The sequence below is a fragment of the Garra rufa genome, chromosome 22 (genome assembly GCF_049309525.1).
Source record: "Garra rufa chromosome 22, GarRuf1.0, whole genome shotgun sequence".
Classification (NCBI taxonomy): domain Eukaryota; kingdom Metazoa; phylum Chordata; class Actinopteri; order Cypriniformes; family Cyprinidae; genus Garra; species Garra rufa.
In genome coordinates this window covers 6,953,550-6,973,268 of record NC_133382.1, presented here as the reverse complement: position 1 = coordinate 6,973,268, position 19,719 = coordinate 6,953,550, and the positions used below count along the sequence as shown (strand labels likewise).

At 35.0% G+C, this 19,719-nt stretch overlaps 1 protein-coding gene across 1 annotated transcript; it reads right to left on the bottom strand.

Annotated features, from left to right (window-relative positions):
- Nucleotides 1-3,718: 3,718 nt before the first annotated feature.
- On the bottom strand, nucleotides 3,719-18,020 carry kif22 (kinesin family member 22). Its single transcript, XM_073828348.1, has 13 exons — nucleotides 17,887-18,020; nucleotides 17,442-17,637; nucleotides 14,859-14,986; nucleotides 14,513-14,667; nucleotides 14,162-14,371; nucleotides 11,816-12,209; nucleotides 11,600-11,720; nucleotides 9,010-9,130; nucleotides 8,516-8,699; nucleotides 7,317-7,402; nucleotides 5,281-5,502; nucleotides 4,851-4,910; nucleotides 3,719-4,726 (listed from the first exon to the last, which is right to left on the bottom strand). Exons 2-13 carry the CDS (start codon nucleotides 17,633-17,635, stop codon nucleotides 4,697-4,699), a joined length of 1,905 nt encoding a protein of 634 aa, XP_073684449.1. The 5' UTR covers nucleotides 17,636-17,637; nucleotides 17,887-18,020; the 3' UTR covers nucleotides 3,719-4,696.
- Between the last annotated feature and the right edge of the window lie 1,699 nt (nucleotides 18,021-19,719).

The window sequence follows — 19,719 nt, the reverse complement described above, 5'->3', positions numbered from 1 at the left end:
TGCCTAAATAAGCGTAGTTAAAAATATATGCACCTGCACTGTGAAATACTGCATCTTTGGAACTAAAAAAATGGCATGTACTTTTACTAATTTGCAGTGAAAGCCGGTTAAAATAACTAGATAATTCATCAAGGTTTACTTAGCATATTGGCACAGTTAATAACGCAATTATGAACTGTAAAATACATGACCCCATCCTGCAGTTCCTGAAATGTTTTTACTGTACATTTTATTTCAGTGAACATAATCAAAAAATACCAGAAATCTATGTATATTTTAATGATATACAGTATATATTGTTTTTCAGTGATTAACAATTTTTTTTTTTTGTAATATGTACAATACATTTTTAGGTATATTTAAATTATATATAGTAGTCATTTTTTTTTTACAGTTATTAACATGAAAAAATGAAAATTATATTTTATATACTTTATTTCTGTTATATTTGAATTATATATATAGTATTACTGTACATTTTATTTAAAAAAATAAATGAATATATATTAATATATTTTAATTTTATATTACTGTAAATGTTGTTCTACAGTGATTAACAATAAAAAATAAATGATCTAATATACATTATTATTATATTTCAATTACATAAATAGTACTTTGTTATTTTATAGTGACTGACAATCAAAACATCTAAATTTATATAATATAATATACATATAATATACATTTTAATTATATATATATATATATATATATATATATATATATATATATATATATAATTAAAAGATATTATATATTTATATATAATTACTAAATTTTATTTTACAGTGATAAACATTTAAAAAATAATTATATATATATATATTTAAATTATATATATTACTGTAAATGTTGTTTTAGTGATTAACAATAAAAATATCTAAATACATTTTTATAGATAGATAATACTTTATTTTACAGTGACTAACAATAAAATAAATTCAAATATCTAAATATATTTTGTAATATATTTTAATTATATAAATAAATATTTCTGTACATTTTATTTTACAGTGATTAAAATTCAACAATCCAAAAAAAAAAAAAAAAATATATATATATATATATATATATATATATATATTTATATATATATATATATATATATTTAAAAATGTTATATATATTAGCACTGTAAAAATTTTCTTACAGTAAATAACAATCAAAAACTAAATTAAAATAAAGAAATAAACTTTTATTTTTTATGTTTTATTTTAATTATGCATATGTATAAATCTATTATCACAAAATTTTATTTTAAGGTGATTAACAATTAAAAAATATATAAATATATATATTTACACACACACACACTATTTACTAAATTCTTTCCATTAATTATTCATTACAGCAGCCCTTATCTCTGCTTGGTAGTCACATTTCTTTTCTGTCTAGTGAAAACGGTTCCAAACACTATTATGAACACCAGCAAAAACATGAAAGTGAATGCACGCTCTGGTCTTATTTATGTCCTGCAGTTCTGGTCTGCCGCAAGGATGTCAGGCTGGTTGAAGGACTGCGTGTGTGAGTAATGAATAAGCAGTGTTGACTGCAGGCCTTCAGCCGCTGCTGCTGCAGACACATCCACTCACCAACAATGCATTTACATTCACATTCAGTTCAAAACACACATACTGAATGACAAGTCAAGGATATACAGAGTCCTCAAAGAATACCTGGACATTTAAGCTTTAGCTAAAATGTAGGAATAGCACAATGGATTAAACATCAAAGCAACTGGGTTTATTTGACAGACACTTTTTTCAGAATTAAAAAAAAAATCCAATACAGAATAATAATTGCTTTTTATAATGAAACTTAAGATTTTACTGTAATAATCATATACTTTTTAATTACAAACTTAAAAGAACACATTATTGCATTTGTCCTATCACATTTCCAGAATATTAAGAACATTTTAAAGAAATTGTCTTGTCTGAGAAACCTTTTCACTGGAGAAACCAATATTGAATGAATTATGGACTATATTTTTTAGCCGGAAGCAACCGTTTGCTGTTATAAACACTCTTATAAAAATGCAGCTTTTCACTTCACAAAGCATTCATTGATGGTCTGAAGCGGTGTAGATTATTGTAATGTTTTATGTAATTTTATGCAAGGCTACATTCGTTAAATCTGTTCCAATGAAGAAACAAACTCATTTACATCTTGAAAGGCCTGTGGCTGAGTACATTTTCAACCAATCAAAACTGGACACTCCAAGGCTAAACTGCGCTTTTTGTAAATAAGAGGCTTTTCTCTGTAGTACTTCAGAGAAACATGATGCACCTGCGACACAGATTCCCTAGCGACTGCTGAGTTCAGCCAGCAGGCAAGCCCTTGTCACAAAAAGCTGACATTTTAAAGGGGAACACAGAGCCTCTGTCATTAAATGCTGAAACTCATTAGTTGTGTTTACTAATATTTTGGAAAATTTAGATTGATATCTTTAACAACCTGCTCACAGCCAGACATAAACTGAAATGACCCTAAAGGTGCATACATATACAAATACATATACAGTCAAACCTGAAATTATTCATACCCCTGGCAAATTCTGACTTAAAGTTACTTTTATTGAACCAGCAAGTTTTTTTTTTATTAGAAATGACACAGACGTCTCCCAGAAGATAAGACAATGTACAAGAGGCATCATTGTGGAAAAAATTACTCATCTTTTATATACATTTGAAAAAAAAGTGGCATGTCCAAAATTAATCATACTCTTCTTGGCTATTACAGCAATCAAACACTTCCTATAATTGCTGACCTGCTTTTTACCAGTGCATGTCTCCACTGGTATTTTTGCCCATTCATCTTTAGCGATGAGCTCCAGCTCTTTCAGGTTAGAGGGTCTTCTTGCCATCACCCTGATCTTTAGCTCCCTCCACAGATTCTCAATTGGTGGTGATCCTTGGATTCTTTTTTTTCTTTTTTTACCTTTTTACCAGCACAGGTGTCACTTTTAGCTTCCGACCATGTCTTCTGAGATTTTTCACAGTGTGGAATGTCTTGTATTTTTAAATAATACTTTGCACTGTAGTTACTGGAACTTTCGATATGGTCTTATAGCCCTTTCCTGAGCAGCTGCAGGTCCTCAGTGAGCTCCTTTGTCTTAGCCATGACTGTCCACAAACCAACAGCAGAGAGCTTCTGTTTTTCACCTGTTGAGTTGATTAAAACAGCTGTTCCCAATGAATCAGGGTAATTAGGATGCTTTAGAACAGCTTGGACTATTTGGAATGGTATAGAACTTTGGATTTTCCCATAGACTGTGACAGTTTGCAAAGGGTATGAATAATTTTGGACATGCCACTAATTGTTCAAATGTAAATAAAAGCGGAGAAATAATTTTTTCCACAATGAAGCCTCTCTTGTACATGGGAAAGCCTGTGTAATTTCTGGTCCAAAAAATAAACTTTTTAAACATCTTTGTGTTAAAAACTAAAAATTCAAATTCAGATTTTTATTTCCAAAGATTATAAAAACTGATCATCTCTTCATCATTTCTTATGTATAATGAGGTTCAGAGGTGGCATGCACACAATCAAATTAATGTTGAGATTAATGTTGTAATAACATTGAATATAGAAATATTAAATGATTTAAATAACTTAGGCCTACTTTAAAAAAAAAAAAACTATTTTTCACAACAAAATAGAGCAAAATCAGGCAATAGTGTCATAGTCAGACAACGTAAGTCACGTAATATTAACTTCTTGTTTAGCTGTTGTATTAAATCAACATCTCATTTACAAACTCACTTAAAAATCATTAAAAGCCGTCACTCATCTTAGTTCATCTTGATTTCACAAAGTGATGGCTTACATTTCTTCCCCACCGCAGAAACCACCATATGTTCATCAATGCCACCATTTTTTGTCTGTTTATTAGAGTAGATGAGGAAAACTAGGATTCAAAGTTTCACAGCCTTTGCGGTTTACAATGCGTGGAATGGTGCACTGTGATTGGTTGAACGGATATAATCGTATTTTGCATTGTTGCGGTTTGGAAAAATAGGGAGAAAACATGACAGAATAACAAGGCGAATATCATATTTTGTGTAAAATTAAAAATGGACTTTCCAAAACCAACCCCATACAATACTGATTTTGGCAGGAATTCAAAAATTTAATTTTTTTTTTTTAATTTTTAGGAACCAAACTCTTCTCACACACACAATTATGAGAAAATGTCATAATAGCTTTTGCATGTTGGTGCTTGAAATCCTCCCAAATTTTACTAAACATTAATTTGTCAACATAACCATCAGTTCAGCTCACAAATGGACTTGTTTGAATGGGCAAGGTGTTTTTGGGAATAGAAATAATTTAGTCGTTTACCTCAAGTGGTTTAAAAATGGTACAACACACAAATAGTCATGTCAGGTAAAAAAAACAAATACTCAAGAGCTTCTTTATGTGACGGTGGCATTTATTTGGTGCCACGATAAGTGACCAGTTCATTTAAAAAGGAAAAAAAGTTAAATACTAAAAAGGAAAAATAGTATGCAGAAATGATAGAAAACCTGAAAAAACAACAGTCAAGTATACACAGAAGCTTGTACACAAAAAAAAAAAAAAAAAAGAAATCTGTACAAAATGTTACACGCTTAAAATGAGTTTAAAAATAATCATAAAAACAAAGCACAAGTGTTCAAACGCTCCTCTTCAAACACAGCGGCTCATATGCTTCACTTTCCCATACTGCTGAGAATATTAGCCTGTGGGAGAGAAGAAGAAGAAAAAAAAAAAAAAGAGTGAGACTCAAAGGAAATCTCCTAAATCACATTCTAGTGTGCCTTCCTCCAGACACATTATCAAAGATTTATAGCACAAACCACACACCTTTATGAAAGAGGAGAAACGTTTAACTGTAATGCCTTCGATTTTCTTTAGGTCCTCCAACTACAAACAAGAAAAATAAAGAGCAAAGTAGTAAATAGTAATCATGCAAAAGTTTGCATATCACATGGAGAGGCTCATCACACACTCTTAAAAATAAAGGTGCTTCACGGTGTCACAGAAGAACCCTATTTGTCTAAATGGTTCCATAAAGAACCTTTAACATCTGAAGAAACTTTGTTTCACTAAAGGTTCTCAGGCAAAATAAGGTTCTTCAGATTATAAAAAAGAAAGAGATGGTTCTTAAAAGAACCTTTGACGGAATAGTTCTTTGTGGAACCAAAAATGGTTCTCCTATGGCATCGCTGTGAAGAACCTTTTAAAGCACCTTTATTTTGTAAGAGTGTAGGTAAAAAACAAAACATCTTTTTACCTGTGTGAAGTCCCCGTTAATCTCTCTCCAGCCCATGATCAGTTTGGCCTTCTTGTCTCCGATCAGCTGCAGGCTCTTGAGATCCTTAAGAGAGCCCGAGTTTAGTGTCTGCAGGATCTTTTTCCTGGACTGCTCTAGTAATGCTGAATCCAGGTGGGACTCCCAGTTGACCTCATCACTTGAGGGAGGATCTGCACCTCCGTTCTCCTTCCCCTCACCCACCTTATCAGCAGAAAACCTCATTTAATCTTCATGTCAAACATCAAAGTACCTCAGTCACTGTATATAGCATTGCTTGACAGCTTTAATAGTTCAAAAGCGTATGCATCAAGTAGTTAAAGGATTAGTTCACTTCCAGAACAAAAATGTACAGATAATGTACTCACCCTCTGGTCATCCGAGATTTTCATGTCTTAAGTCGCCAAGAAATTATTTTTGAGGAAAACATTTCAGGATTTCTCTCCATATAATGGATATGTATGGTGCACCCAAGTTTGAACTTTCAAAATGTAGTTTAAACACAGCTCTAAACAATCCCAGCCAAGGAAAGAGTTGTCTAGCGAAACGATCGGTTATTTTTGAAACAAATTGACATACTTTTTAAACCCCAAATGTTCGTCTTGGCTCGTCTCTGCGATGCGCATGCTTAGTCTGTGTAATCTGGATCAATACAGTTAGGGCATGTCAAAAAACTCCCAATTTGTTTTCGTATTTAACTTCAAACTCATCCTACGACGCCGTTTTACCTTTATATTGTAAAGGACATTTCATCTTCCTTGTATGTTTACTTTGTAAACACTGGTTCGATACTTCTGCAGCGTTGTAGGATGGTTTTGAAGTTGGGGAAGAAAGCAAGATGGGAGTTTTTCGACATACCCTAACTGTATGGACCCAGATCACAGACTATGTATTTGAATTAGAGGATGGATACCCGAGCCGAGCCCGACGGGACCCGACGGAACCCGACGGGTCGGGCCGGGTTCGGACAGATATTTAGAAAGGATGCTCGGGTTCGGGTCGGGCTCGGTCACCTCAGCGCGATAGTGCGCCCGTGTTATAACGGCGCTTTTTGCCCAGTGTGCACTGATGCTCTCATCTGTTGACATTTCCGAACGCTTTTTTTACAGTGGCTTAATAAAAGCGGGCTTTCCACACAAAAAAGTGCATGTGTCATTAGTATGAGTAAAAAGAGATTTTAACTGTGTCGGGCTGGGATCGGGCTCGGACATAAATATCTTAATGCTTGTCGGGCTCGGGTCGGGTTCGGTTACTGCTCTGTCGGACTCGGGCCGGGCTCGGACAGAAAAATGCGGCCCGATCCGCACTCTAATTTGAATCACAGAAAGGAGCATTTGAGATTAAAAGGTATATAAATGGTCAATTTTTTTTGCTAGATAAGACCCTTCTTCCTTGGCTGGGATCATTTAGAGCCCTTAAGAGGATCATTTAATCTGCATTTTGGAAGTTCAAACTTGGGGGCACCATACAGGTCCACTATATGAATAGAAATCCTGAAAATGTTTACCCCCTAAAAAAAACAAAAACAATTTCTTTACGACTGAAGAAAAACATGAACATCTCGGATGACAAGGGGGTGAGGACATTCTCTGTAAATTTTTGTTCTGGAAGTGAACTCATCCTTTAAACTGGATGAATAGAAAACTTTAGCCATCTACTGGCCGTTACTGTCATAACATGATTTTGACAATGTAAACAATGTATCATTGTATCAGTATCTTATTTTCAGAGTTGTGTTGTGGTAAAAATAGCAATAGGTAGCGCCATTAGCTCAACAAGTGCAACAGTTTCACGTCCACAAAATTACAGCCCCCTCATAGTTCAAAATATGTATAAAATGTGGATTTTTTTACAAAAGAAATTCAATCTTGCATGGGTTTTCCACTACATATTTCACCAAGAGACATCATTTATGTAATATCAAGCCATACAAGTCTTAATATCCAGGGTTCCCTTTGAAAGATTATTGTACATCATCAGAACAGACATGTGTAAAGAACAACCTGTAGCGTACTGACCTTAGTTTGGATACGTTTTTTCTTATCCAAGAACTGCGATGGTTTACACACAATAGCAGACTGCTGCAAGGGCTGCACCTGAGAGACTGAGATGTGTTTGGACAGAAAAAAAAAGAGCTTCTCATTTATCACATATAGTTTGAAATGTTGTGCTTAAAGAAATAATTCACTCAAAAACGAAAAAGAATTAAATGTAAATCACCCTCAGGCTATCCAAAACATATACAAGTTTATTTTTCATGTTGAGAACTGTAGCATTACATCACTTGCGCTCGCCAATGGCTCCTCTGTAGTGAATGGGTGCCGTCAGAATGAGTCCAAACAGCTGATTAAAAACATCACAATAATCCACAAGTAATCCACACCACTCCAGTCCATCAATCAATGTCTTATGAAGGGAAAAGTTTGTTTTTATAAGAAACAAATTCCATAATTCATTCATTCATAAAATATTAAACAGTTGTTTCTGGTCAACAATCCATGATAATGTTTCCATTATTATATACCATGTCATCCGCTCATATCAAATGCATTTGTTTAGAACGGTTTTTGGTTAAAAACAGGGCTTGATCAGTGCATATTTCTCTCCTGATTTAGACTTTTTTTTTTTATCAGTGGAGAAAATATGGATAAGAGCATCTTATTGATGGATTTGTTTCTTATAAACACAGCTTTTCACTTCACAAGACATTAATTGATAGACCAGAATAGTGTGGATTACGATGTTTTGAATCAGCCGTTTGGACTCTCATTCTGGCGGCACCCATTCACTGCAGAGGATCCACTGGTGAGCAAATAATGCTAAATTTCTCCAAATCTGTTGTGATGAAGAAACAACCTCATCTACATCTTGAATGGCCTTAGGGGTGAGTAAATTCAGCATTTTTTTTGGGGTGAAGCTAGACTAAGTTTAGATTTTCAGGAAATGCACATTAGTTCAGTTTCCAATCTGGAGCCACAGACAGTAGCAGGATGACAGAGGGGACAGAGTATAACCGCTTTGAGCCCTGAAGAACAAAGCAACCGTAGCATCACAGAAACACGCAGCATACTAACAGCACAACTCAACGGGCAGAGAGGAAAGAGCAGAGAAAAATCTTCAAAGGGTCACGAAACGCTAAACCACTTAAATCAATACTGTTCTCATGCATAAAGAGTGTCTCAGGAAGACTATGAGGTTGAAGTTAACCACGTCTTACCCTGTAATGGCGTGACAACTGCCTGCTGTTTGCGTGGTTTGGCAGCTGTAGACTGTTTTCTGAGCAGTGGGGGCAGATCTGTCTTAAAGAGAAGTGCATCTTTGGAGTCTTTTTCAGTGGCTTCATTCTGCTTGTTTAACTTGTTTGCTTTGTCCTCTAGCTCTTTCTGTTTCTCCTTCAACATCTATAGGAAGACAGCAGAACATATATATTTGAAATCACCCATTGGTCGATGAGAACTGAGCACTCATGAGCATTTGTAAACTAGGTTCATGTGGACTCCAGAACAGTTTGCATTTGGTTTTAGTAATCTGCCCTAATTTGCAATCTGGCCCGATTTGATGGATTAACTACAAGCAGGAGGGATGTTTGTCTCACTGCTGCTTATTTCACAGAAACAACATTTTTCCATCTCTTGCCATGCACTCAAACTGAGATAGAAATACTGTTCTGATCAAGTAAAATACAGCGAAATGTTGAAAGAGTGAAAACACCTGTATTTCTTTGCGGGACTGTGCTACAGTTTTGAGCAGGTTGAGTCTCTCCCTCTCAGCAGAGCCCATCATCATCTTCTCTAGGGCCAGAAGTCTTTCCAGAACCGATGAATCTGGTGAACTGAAAGACATGTATACTTTAAGCACATTTACACAGCATCAGATTCATATAATACACCTGTGGGTCTTATATTTAAAAAAAAAAAAAAAAAAAAAAAAAAGCTTAATAGGTTGTTTGCACATGACGTCATTGCTATGGAGTGAAATGCAGCTGGAGGGCAGGAAGTGATTTTTCTCGACAGGAATCACTAGAAGAAACTTAAAATGCCTCTGTTTTGCATTGTTTACCGATGCTCAAATCTGTCAAACTGAGAAACCACAAGCAGGTTTTATCATGTATGAAAAATTAGCTGTTCATAAGAGTGGAATAGCAAAGATACTAATTTGTTAAGATATTAATAAAGAAATATATAAATGGATACAGGATGAGAGTGAGAATGTACTCAATGCTAAACACACATCAACAATGTAAGATATCGAAATAGAAGTGAGCGACAGCTTTTTAGTGACTATATGGAAGTGCTATTTGCTTACTTTCTAAGCTATAATCAGCTCGGAATTTAAATTGAAGTTTTGCTTTACGTGCGTGACTGAAAAAGCAGAATGCGATGAGATGGAGTAAAGTCTGTACTGGTTTAGATTTTACTGTACCTATTACAAGAGAAAGGTATAATAAAAAAAAAAAAAAAAAAAAAAAAAAAAAAGACAACATCTCTGGATGTGATCCTGATGTTAAGAAGAGGATTTTGCAACCAAAATTAAATAGTTGCCTGCCATCGAGGCTGTGTAACTAAGCCTGATTGAAAAAAAAACTATTTCAAAAGTGATTCCCACATTTATATGATGCAGGATATGCGTCACTCCTGAAACTACTGCTGTACAGGGTTTTGGCTACTGGTCCTGTTAGCAGCATGTACAGTGAGCAAACATCGCTTCCATAGTCACTAAAAAGCCGTCACCCACTTCAATTTATGCCACAAGGTTCCATTGTAATCAATCGCATATGTCTTATTTACATTGTGTCTACTCACTTTTTCTCACCCTGTATCTATTTATATAGATCTTTATATCTTAATATTATACCTTTTATTAAGCATTTGCACACACAAGCATTATCCGACTCTCCTCCTGACTGCAGACGCAGGTTTACAAGCCACTTCTCCCTGCATTTTTCAGTCAATTTTTCTTGCGTTTGCCTCCTTGTGAACAGCAAATTTTCATACACGATACGAAATGAAATTTCTAGGTTTGACCAATTTCCATAAACAACTCAAAACATAAGCATTTTGAGTTTCTGATCTGGTCGAGTGCACACGGAAAAACACAATATTCTTCATTTTAGCCAATTTAAAAAAATTCAACTTTCATACGTGACTTTTCTTATTCTAATAGTTTATTTGAGGCAGTTTCTATGTTGTTATTTTAATGACAAATGTCTAGAACGCATTATTGTAATGCTAGGGCGCATCAAAATGCGCGAGAACATGCAGGACTCATATTTACAGTGTTTTTGTGGCCTAAAATTTACAGACACTTAGGGATGGGTACGGAAACCCGGTACTTAATCGGGACCGGTGCCAAATTATAAAAGACGGAAGTATCGACAAGCTCTGACGTTAACGGTTCTGCTGTCGGTACTGGAGAAAAAAAAAAAAAAGTCCTATTTATTATTGGTAAATAAGCTCTTGCCGTATCTAGTAGGCAAAACAGCAAAAACGTCTTTCTTGCAAAGGAATGAGTCGAGCGCGGTTTTCTGTTCCTCTTTTATATTAAAAGCAAAGTCTAACTCGTTCATTGTAGCGGCCAAAGCCGTTTCAAACAACTGGTGTTCATGTTTACTAAATGATTCCGGACGTCGTAGTGCTGTCGTCAACAGTTTAGCTCGCCTCTGGCCCGCCTACATCAGATACACCGATTTGATTGGCTCCCAGAACTGCTTACGTAATGCAGTAATGTGGATCATTGCTCGATGCCAGAGTGTCTTGCAGAGACAATTCAAATTGTGCTCACGCGAGACCTCTGGATTTCCAGAGTAGATAGAAGCAGTAATACTGTTAAAACCTTAACGATACCCATCCCTACAGACACTAGTCCGCATCGCATTTTGAGGTAAATGTACTGACCTACTTTTGTTTTAATCACCCCCCCCCCCCCCAAAAAAAAATTAAAATACATAAAAATAATCCACATTATACAGTAAATTCCATTTTTAGAACTGGATTCTGAAATTCGGTCCTCACTGCAGAAAACATAGGGTCAAAATGAAATTGGTTTAATTCACAGAAAACAAAATGAGATTTACACAGAATGTGTTCAAAAGGCTGAGAGTTTTAGCTTGATCACCCAGCACTACATCACATATGTCCTCCCTATTAATGGCCAGTGAGGCACATTCAGCCTGTGGCTTTCGCTATAGGGAGTTTTTCTTTGAGCACCGGCTACCAAATCATGGCCTACCACACAAAGCCATGACCTGCTTAAGTGCTCACACAATAAACTAGTTCACCTGTTGTAACACATGCAGTTTTACCTGTGTGGATGTACAGGTGGTGATGGGGACTGTTCAGCTTTCTTCCCCTCTTTAGACTTTTTGTTCTGGGGCTCACCAGAACCTCCAGCCTCCCGTTCCTCTCTGGCTCTCTTTCCAGGAGCTAAGATAGAAAAGATATGATTATCATTACATACAGTATCATTAGAAAAAAAAAAAAAAAAAAGAAGGAATAATGTATAATACTGCACTGCTCACCAATCGTAGGAGCCAAAACAGTTTCCCTGACAAAGGGCCGATTGACAATCTGCTTAGACTTAGCGGCGAAGTTAAGGGCTGAGAAGGTGTCAAAGTAGTATCTGTACTCTGGTGCGATGTTTGTGATCATGACAGAATGGGCCGAACCACCCAGAGAGTCCTGTAGCAGACGGGTGAGTTTACTGTCTCTGTAGGGCACGCGGCCCCCGGCTCCTGTGTTTAAAGCGTCCACCACTTTGCTTAGGGTGAAGAGGGACAGGTTGATGGCTCCGCTCTCCTTCAGACGGATGCCCTGGTTTCCTGTGCGCCGGTTGTCTTCTGAACCAGCCAGGTCAACTAAATACAGCTTTCCTGTTTGTTGTCTGTGTGGTGGCCCACGCTGAGACTTCACTACCTGAGAGCAAACATATGCATTTGTGTGATTATTATTCAATCGAATTTTCTGGATTGTTTTTAAAAGGAGTAGTTTATCTAAAAAAAATAAAAAATAAAAAAATAATCAGAAAATAATGTACTGACCCCCCTTTGTCATCCAAGATGTTCATGTCTTTCTTTCTTCAGTTGTAAGAAAGTTGTTTGTTGAGGAAAACATTTCAGGATTTCTCTCCACATAATGGATTTCTATGGTGCCCCCGAGTTTGAACTTCCAAAATGCAGCTTCAAAGAGCTCTAAACGATCACAGCCGAGGAAAAAGGGTCCCATCTAGCAAAATGGTGTTTTTTTTTCTAAATAAAACCACAACACATCACATATGTCCTCCCTATTCGTGACCAGTGAGGCACATTCAGCCTGTGGCTTTTGCTTTAGGGAGTTTTTCTTTGAGCACCGGCTACCAAATCATGACCTACTGCACAAAGCCATGACCTGCTTAAGTGCTCACACAATAAACTAGTTGAAAGCAGAGGAAAAGGGTCCCATCTAGCAAAATGGGTTATTTTCTTAAAAAAAAAAAGGTTTGAGGTTAAAAAGTATAGAAATTGTACGTTTTTTTTTTTTTTTTTTAGAAAATAACTAATCGTTTTGCTAGATAAGACCCTTCTTCCTCAGCTGGGATTATTTAGAGCCCTTTGAAGCTGCATTTTGGAAGTTCAAACTCGGGGGCACCATAGAAGTCCATTATATGGAGAGAAATCCTAAAAATGTTTTACTCAAAAAAAAAAAAAAAAAAAAAAAAAAAAAAAACACCATTTCTTTACAACTGAAGACAGACATGAACATCTTGGATAACAAGGGGGTGAGTACATTATCTGTAAATTCTTGTTCTAAAAAGGGAACTACTCCTTAAATGCTTAAATGCATTTTTTATAAAGGTGACCAATAAAATTCGTTTTTTTCTTTTCTTCAAAAATTCTGTCTGCTTTAATTTCAGGATATCAATATATAATGTCTTTATGCCTTTGTATTAATGGTTTAAAATTATAAAAAAAAAAAAAAAGGGTGTTATCAAGTCAATTTCACACACACAAAAAAAACAAGGTTTAATAAACCATTGTACAATTCCATTGTACAACAGCATTATATTTCTGTCTTCATTTCTTTCATTTTCATGTCTTAATTACATTAATAAATTAGAACGTATGTCTAATAAATGTAATTCATAAAACTAACAATAAAAAAAAAAAACCTGCATCGTCTGTTTAAATTTCTGGATTGTGTGTTTAATGATTTATTTCAAATCCATTATTAAAAACAGTGGTAATCAAATAAATGCATAAAACTAACAATTTAATCGTAAAATCTACCCAAATGAAATTAATAATTCCTTTGGCCAACAAATCGCTATTTCTTAAGAAATTGTGAATGTAATAAGCTGTATTATTATTTTGATGCATGCACTGTATTGTACAGTAGCAATACATTTCTTTAATTCTTAAAACTTTTATTTTGATGGGTTGTGTTTTTTTTGTTTTTTTTTTGCAGAAAAAAAACCCTGGAGACATCATATTTAGCAGTCTTTCACACTAGCGGAATTAGATGAAGTGTAATGCCCCATGTTTGATTTATTCATCCAAATTTTGTTTTATATGCAGTTAAACTACATACAGTAATTTCAACTAGATTTCGCTCCACAGAAATCCTAAGGGGTGTGTTCTCTCTCCTAAATACAACCAGCAGACACTGCAAAGGCCAGAGATTTAATTTCAGTACCAACTACCAAATCATGACCTACCACACAGGACCAGAACTGCATTTCCCAAAAGCATCATGAGCCAGGTTGATCACAGTTCCATTGGTGACACTGTGGCTATGATCAACATAGGCTTTCAATGTTTTGGGAAACGAAGCCCAGAACTGTTGAAGTGCTAAAGGAAAACTAGAATGAGGAGAAGTGTGCAGGATCAAACCTTTATGAGGAGGATAGCGTGACTGCGGCTGGAGCGCTGGTTAAGTTTAGTAGAGGCCGTGGTGCGGTTTAAACTCGCGGGGATAAAATGAGTGTCGAAATCGGCAAAGGATGAGAGTGGTGTGTGCGTTAGCCCGGGAATTAGGATGTTTCTGTCCTTGTCTTCACGGATGGGCAGGTCCTGGGAACCTGGGGACAACAGATCCAGCACCTACAGACACAAAGTGCACCAATATTCCAGAACAACTGCCCAATGAAATGGTTTATATATTATATATATATATATATATATATACACACACACTGCAAAAAATAAAATAAAAAAAATTCAGCTTTGCATCAAAAGTATTACCTTTTCATTGTATATTTCAAGGTAAGACATCCCAACAGAGTAATCCCAACCATCCTGCTCCTCTTCCTGAGCTTCAACCAGCCTGAAGACCTCTTTGACAGCTCTGGGAATAACACCTGGCTGCTCTTGACTGCCTAGCATGGTGTGAGTCTTTCCTGAAGGAAGGAATAGTGTGTTTTCACAAAGTCATTCATCGCACTGAACCGAAGAAAATTTATATTTTTCCTGATTATTGCTGCTGAAAATGGTCAATTATTGTCATGTTTTGGACTGTACTAACAAAACATTTGGAATACTATAGACTGCCAAGTTGTAACAAATCAAGGAGAATGATATGGAGTCATACCTGCTCCAGTGGGTCCATAGGCAAATACACTGGCATTTTGACCATTAAGGATGTGGGGGAGGGTGGGCTTGACGGAGGTCAGAAACACCTCCTGCTGTGTGGTCTGCTCACCATGAAACACGTCAAACCTACAATCCAAGATATAAAAAGTGAAAGTCGTGACGTATTGTCAAGTATGGTGACCCATACTCGAAATTTGCTCTCTGCATTTAACCCATCCAAATGCGCACACACACACACACACACACACACACACACACACACACACACACACACACACACACACACACACACACACACACACACACACACACACACACACACGGTTCAGTGCCTTGCTCAAGGGCACTTCAGTCATGGTATTGAAGGTGGAAAGAATCGAACGGTGTGGGAATCGAACCAGCAACCTTTGGGTTACAAGCCCAACTCTCTCACCATTATGCCTCGGCTGCCCCATAATTGTATATACCAAGTTTAAATCAACTGCTGCAAAAAAAGTAAAAATTTAACTAATTATTAAAGGAATAGTTCAGCCAAAAATGACAATTCTGTCATTAATTAGCTTACCCTCATGTTGTTCCAAACCCATAAGGACTTCGTTCAACTTCAGAACACAAGATATTTTTTTATGAAATCCGAGAGCTCTCTGACCCATCATAGGCAGCAAGGGTTCTACCATGTTCAAGTACCAGAAAGGTACCAAGAACATCAAAATAATGTAGCTATAAGAATAATTTGTTGCACAATTCTTCTATTCTACTCCACTTCACCTTAGTGCCATTTTTGAGAGTCCCATGACGGATGTGCATGCTTTCCTCCGAATGTAAACAAGGCACAGTGCATGTGCGTTCTACATCAGCAGCATCACTCGCATGTGTTTACATGCAGATCAAAGTTTTACGCGCAATACGGAGGGTCAGAAAGCTCTCGGATTTCATCAAAAATATCTTCATTTGTATTTCAAAGACAAATAATTATCTTACAGGTTTGGATCGACATGAGGGCGAGTAATTAATGACAGAATTTTCATTTTTGGGTGAACTCTCTCTTTAAAAGTTAAAAATTATTACTATATTAATAATAATAAAAACTATTTTTATACTACAATACACATCAAATTATAAAATCATAATATTCCCTGCCCTTAAAAAGGATGAAATTACCTTAAAATTAGCAGAAAAATATGTTTCAACAATGCTCAATGTGGTTAACTAGGTAAAATAAAAAAGGACCTGACTTGAATTTAGTTCAGATTTGTTTTTGATTTTATAATATTAGTTATTGTTCTCATAAATGTAAAAAAACACAGGGTTAAAAAATACAAAAGACACTGATGAATAATTGTTGCATGAAGTTATTTCCAAAACTGACCCAAAACTGACAATCAACTGAAGAAATCACATGTCACCCTGGACCACAAAACCAGTAACACGGGTATATTTGTAGTAATAACCAAAAATACATTGTATGGGTCAGGATTATTGATTTTTCTTTTATGCCAAATTAGGATATCAAATAAAGATCTTGTTCCATGAAGATGTTTTGAACATTTTCTACCATAAATACATCAAAATATGCATAGCAAAGAACTTTATGTGAACAACTTTAAAGGCAATTTTCTCAATATTTAGATTTTTTTGCACCCTCAAATTCCATATTTTCAAATAGTTATATCCAGTGGTAGGGAAAGTTACTTTTAAAAGTAATGCATTACAATATTGAGTTACTCCCTAAAAAGTTACGTTACAGAATGAATTTAAGGAAAGTAATGCGTTACGTTACTTTTGAAAACTGGGCAGGGCTTGCTTGTTTGGTTTTAATATAAAAAAGTTCTATTTTTGGCAAATGTAAAAGCCTTTTCACACCAAAAGCCCCAGACAGAGAAAAGTAAATTAACGTAGGTACAGTAGACCGCAGAAGAAAAAATGTCAACTCTTCGGAAAAAAAAAAGACAATTGTTAGATTATCTTTACTAATTTTTCCTTATTAGTATGGGTGAATTGGATCATCGAAGGTTAATAAAATGGGATTAAATACATAAAGGATATTTGCATTATTTAACATTTACCATATTTAAATGCAGGTTATTCATTCATTTTGAGGAATACTGTATCTGTTTTTTAGTGAGTGAGATTATTTTGCGCCTGTTCACATTTAATCTAGAACTAAAGTCACATCTTACTCATAATTTCTCTCAACATAGGGAAAAGGGAGCTTTAAATCAATAAAAAGTAACTTAGATAATTTCTTGTAAATTAAAAAGTAATGCGTTACCCCCAACACTGGTTATATAAAAATATACTGGCCAAATATTGTCCTATCCTAACAAAGCACACATCAACGGAAGGCTTATTTATTCAACTTTTAGATTGTGTATTAACCTCAAAACAATTGCCTCTTATAAGACTGTTTTGTGGTCCAGGGTCACATATTTCCATCAAAACAGCCATATAAACTGTTTTGCAGTAAATACCTCCTTCAAAAAAAAAAAATAATATTTATGCGTTTCGAGAACGAGATGGGTGAAGAAAAAGAAAGGCACCAGAAAGACAAAAAGAGCGAACTTTAAGGATTACAACTGACTGGTATTGAAGGGTCTCAGTGGCGTTCCTCCAGTTGATGATCTCCAGCTTTTGAGGGTCCAGACCCCTGACACAGGTCCCTTCTCCTTTCTCATCCTGCTTGTCCATGTAGGGTCTGAGCCGAACCGCCACACGAACTCGAGAAGTCCGTTTGGATCCAGGAGCACCATCGTTCACAGCAACCCGCTGTGCCATTTCTGAGATCAACCATTACACACTCACCATCAAATACACGTAATACAAATACAAAAATGCATCCTAATAGCCAAAGATGATACATGAATGCAGTATTAATATAAAAGCACTGTATGAGGAAAAAACTTCCGTTTTCTAAATGCGTCTTTATTAACTCCGCAAGGCCGCTGAATTAAAGCGCTGACGTGTTTCCCTTTTAAAAAAGCAAAACACACGCACATTCTGCATTAAAAAAACTTCATTAAACTTACCTATTGTGTTGTGGAACTATTAATCAACGTCTCGGTTTATATAATCTGCTCTCTGGTACAATTTAAGGTGTTTTGATAAATTGTTTTCAATACGTTACATCACCACGTCTCTGTAAACTCCTCAACAATGGCGCCTGTTGGGCCAAGCACGGTTACTTTCAAAAGATGAAGCCCCGCCCCCTCCACTCGTTTTAACCAATCAACGCACCCGAATCCATGAGCCTGCCTTCTTCTTTGGACATTTAACGGAAGAAACAGACGCAGTGTACTGCCATCATTCGGCACTATAGTGGAATAACACTGTTATTATTATAAACAGAAATCAGAAAATGTTCGTTATGCAAGAAATAACTATTTCAAAAATAAGCTGGTAATGTGAACTCTGTTTTATAGGTTTAATATACAAAACTAGGCTTATCTATTCAAATCTCCACGAACTATGCAACAACACATAGTTGAACTAACGTTATAGGGTTACTAAAGATGTTTTGTATTGGTTTAATTTATATTAAACATACACTACCGTTCAAAAGTTTGGGGTCAGTACATTTTTATTCCTTCTTTTTTTAAATAAATGATTAATACTTTTATTCACCAAGGATGTATTAAGTTAATAATTCAAAGTTTATTAAAAGTTAATAATAAATAATTTACATTGTTATAAAAAAAATTATATTTTGAATAAACACTGTACTTTTTAAACTTGTTATTCATGAAAGAATCCTGAAAAAAAAAATCACAGGTTCCAAAAAATATTTGGCAGCACAACTGTTGATATTATCCAACATTGATCATTCTAATAATAAATCAGCATATTAGAATTATTTCTGAAGGATCATGTGACACTTAAGACTGGAGTAACAGCTGATAAAAATTCAGCTTTTCATCACTGGAATAACTTTTATTTTAAAGTGTGTTAAAATAAAAAAAACATTATTTTATATTGTAAAAACATTTTGCAATATTACTGTTTTTTTTCTGTATTTTTAATCAAATAAATGCAGCCTTGATGAGCATAAGAGACTTCTTTAAAGACTATTACAAGTCTTACTGACCCCAAACATTTGAATGGTAGAGTACATTTGCAGCATATAGTATATGCTTTGAGTATGCCAATTTAGCTGAAACATTTGAACAGTTATTATCAGTATATGTATATACCATATCATTTTGTCAATATATCGAGCACAATATAGGCTACACTACTAGTCAAAAGTTTTTGAACAGTAAGATTTTTAATGTTTTTTAAATAATTATCTTGCTCACCAAGCCTGCATTTATTTTATTTAAAATACAGCAAAAGCAGTAAAATTGTGAAATATTTTTACTGTTTAAAATAGCTGCTCTTTAGTTGAATATATTTTAAAATGTAATTTATTCCTGCGTTTCAAAGCTGAATTTTTAGCATTGTAACTCCAGTTGCATGATTCTTCAGAAAACATTCAGATACTCTGATTTGCTGCTCAAAAAACATTTACTATTATTATCAATATTTAAAACAGTTGAGTACATTTTTTTCAGGATACTTTGATGAGTAGAAAGATCCAAAGATCAGCATTTATCTGAAATAAAAAGCTTTTGTAACATTATACACTATACCATTAAATTGTTTTATATTAATTATAGAAATTAATACTTTCATTTAGCGAGGCGGCTTTGAATTGATCAAAAGTGATGATAAAGACATTTATAATGTTCAGATAAATGTTGTTCTTCTGAACTTTCTATTCATCAAAGAAACCTGAAAAAAATCTACTCAGCTGTTTTTAACATAATAATAATAAATGTTTTTGAGCAGCAAATCAGAATATTAGAATGATTTCTGAAGGATCA

Coding starts and splice junctions, on each gene's coding strand:
- kif22 (XM_073828348.1), bottom strand. CDS start 17,635: ATGGCACAGCGGGTTGCTGTGAACGATGGTGCTCCTGGATCCAAACGG. Junction 5,503..7,316: donor AAAAACGTATCCAAACTAAG/GTCAGTACGCTA, acceptor TCTGCTGATAAG/GTGGGTGAGGGGAAGGAGAA. Junction 4,727..4,850: donor GTTTCTCCTCTTTCATAAAG/GTGTGTGGTTTG, acceptor TCTCTCCCACAG/GCTAATATTCTCAGCAGTAT.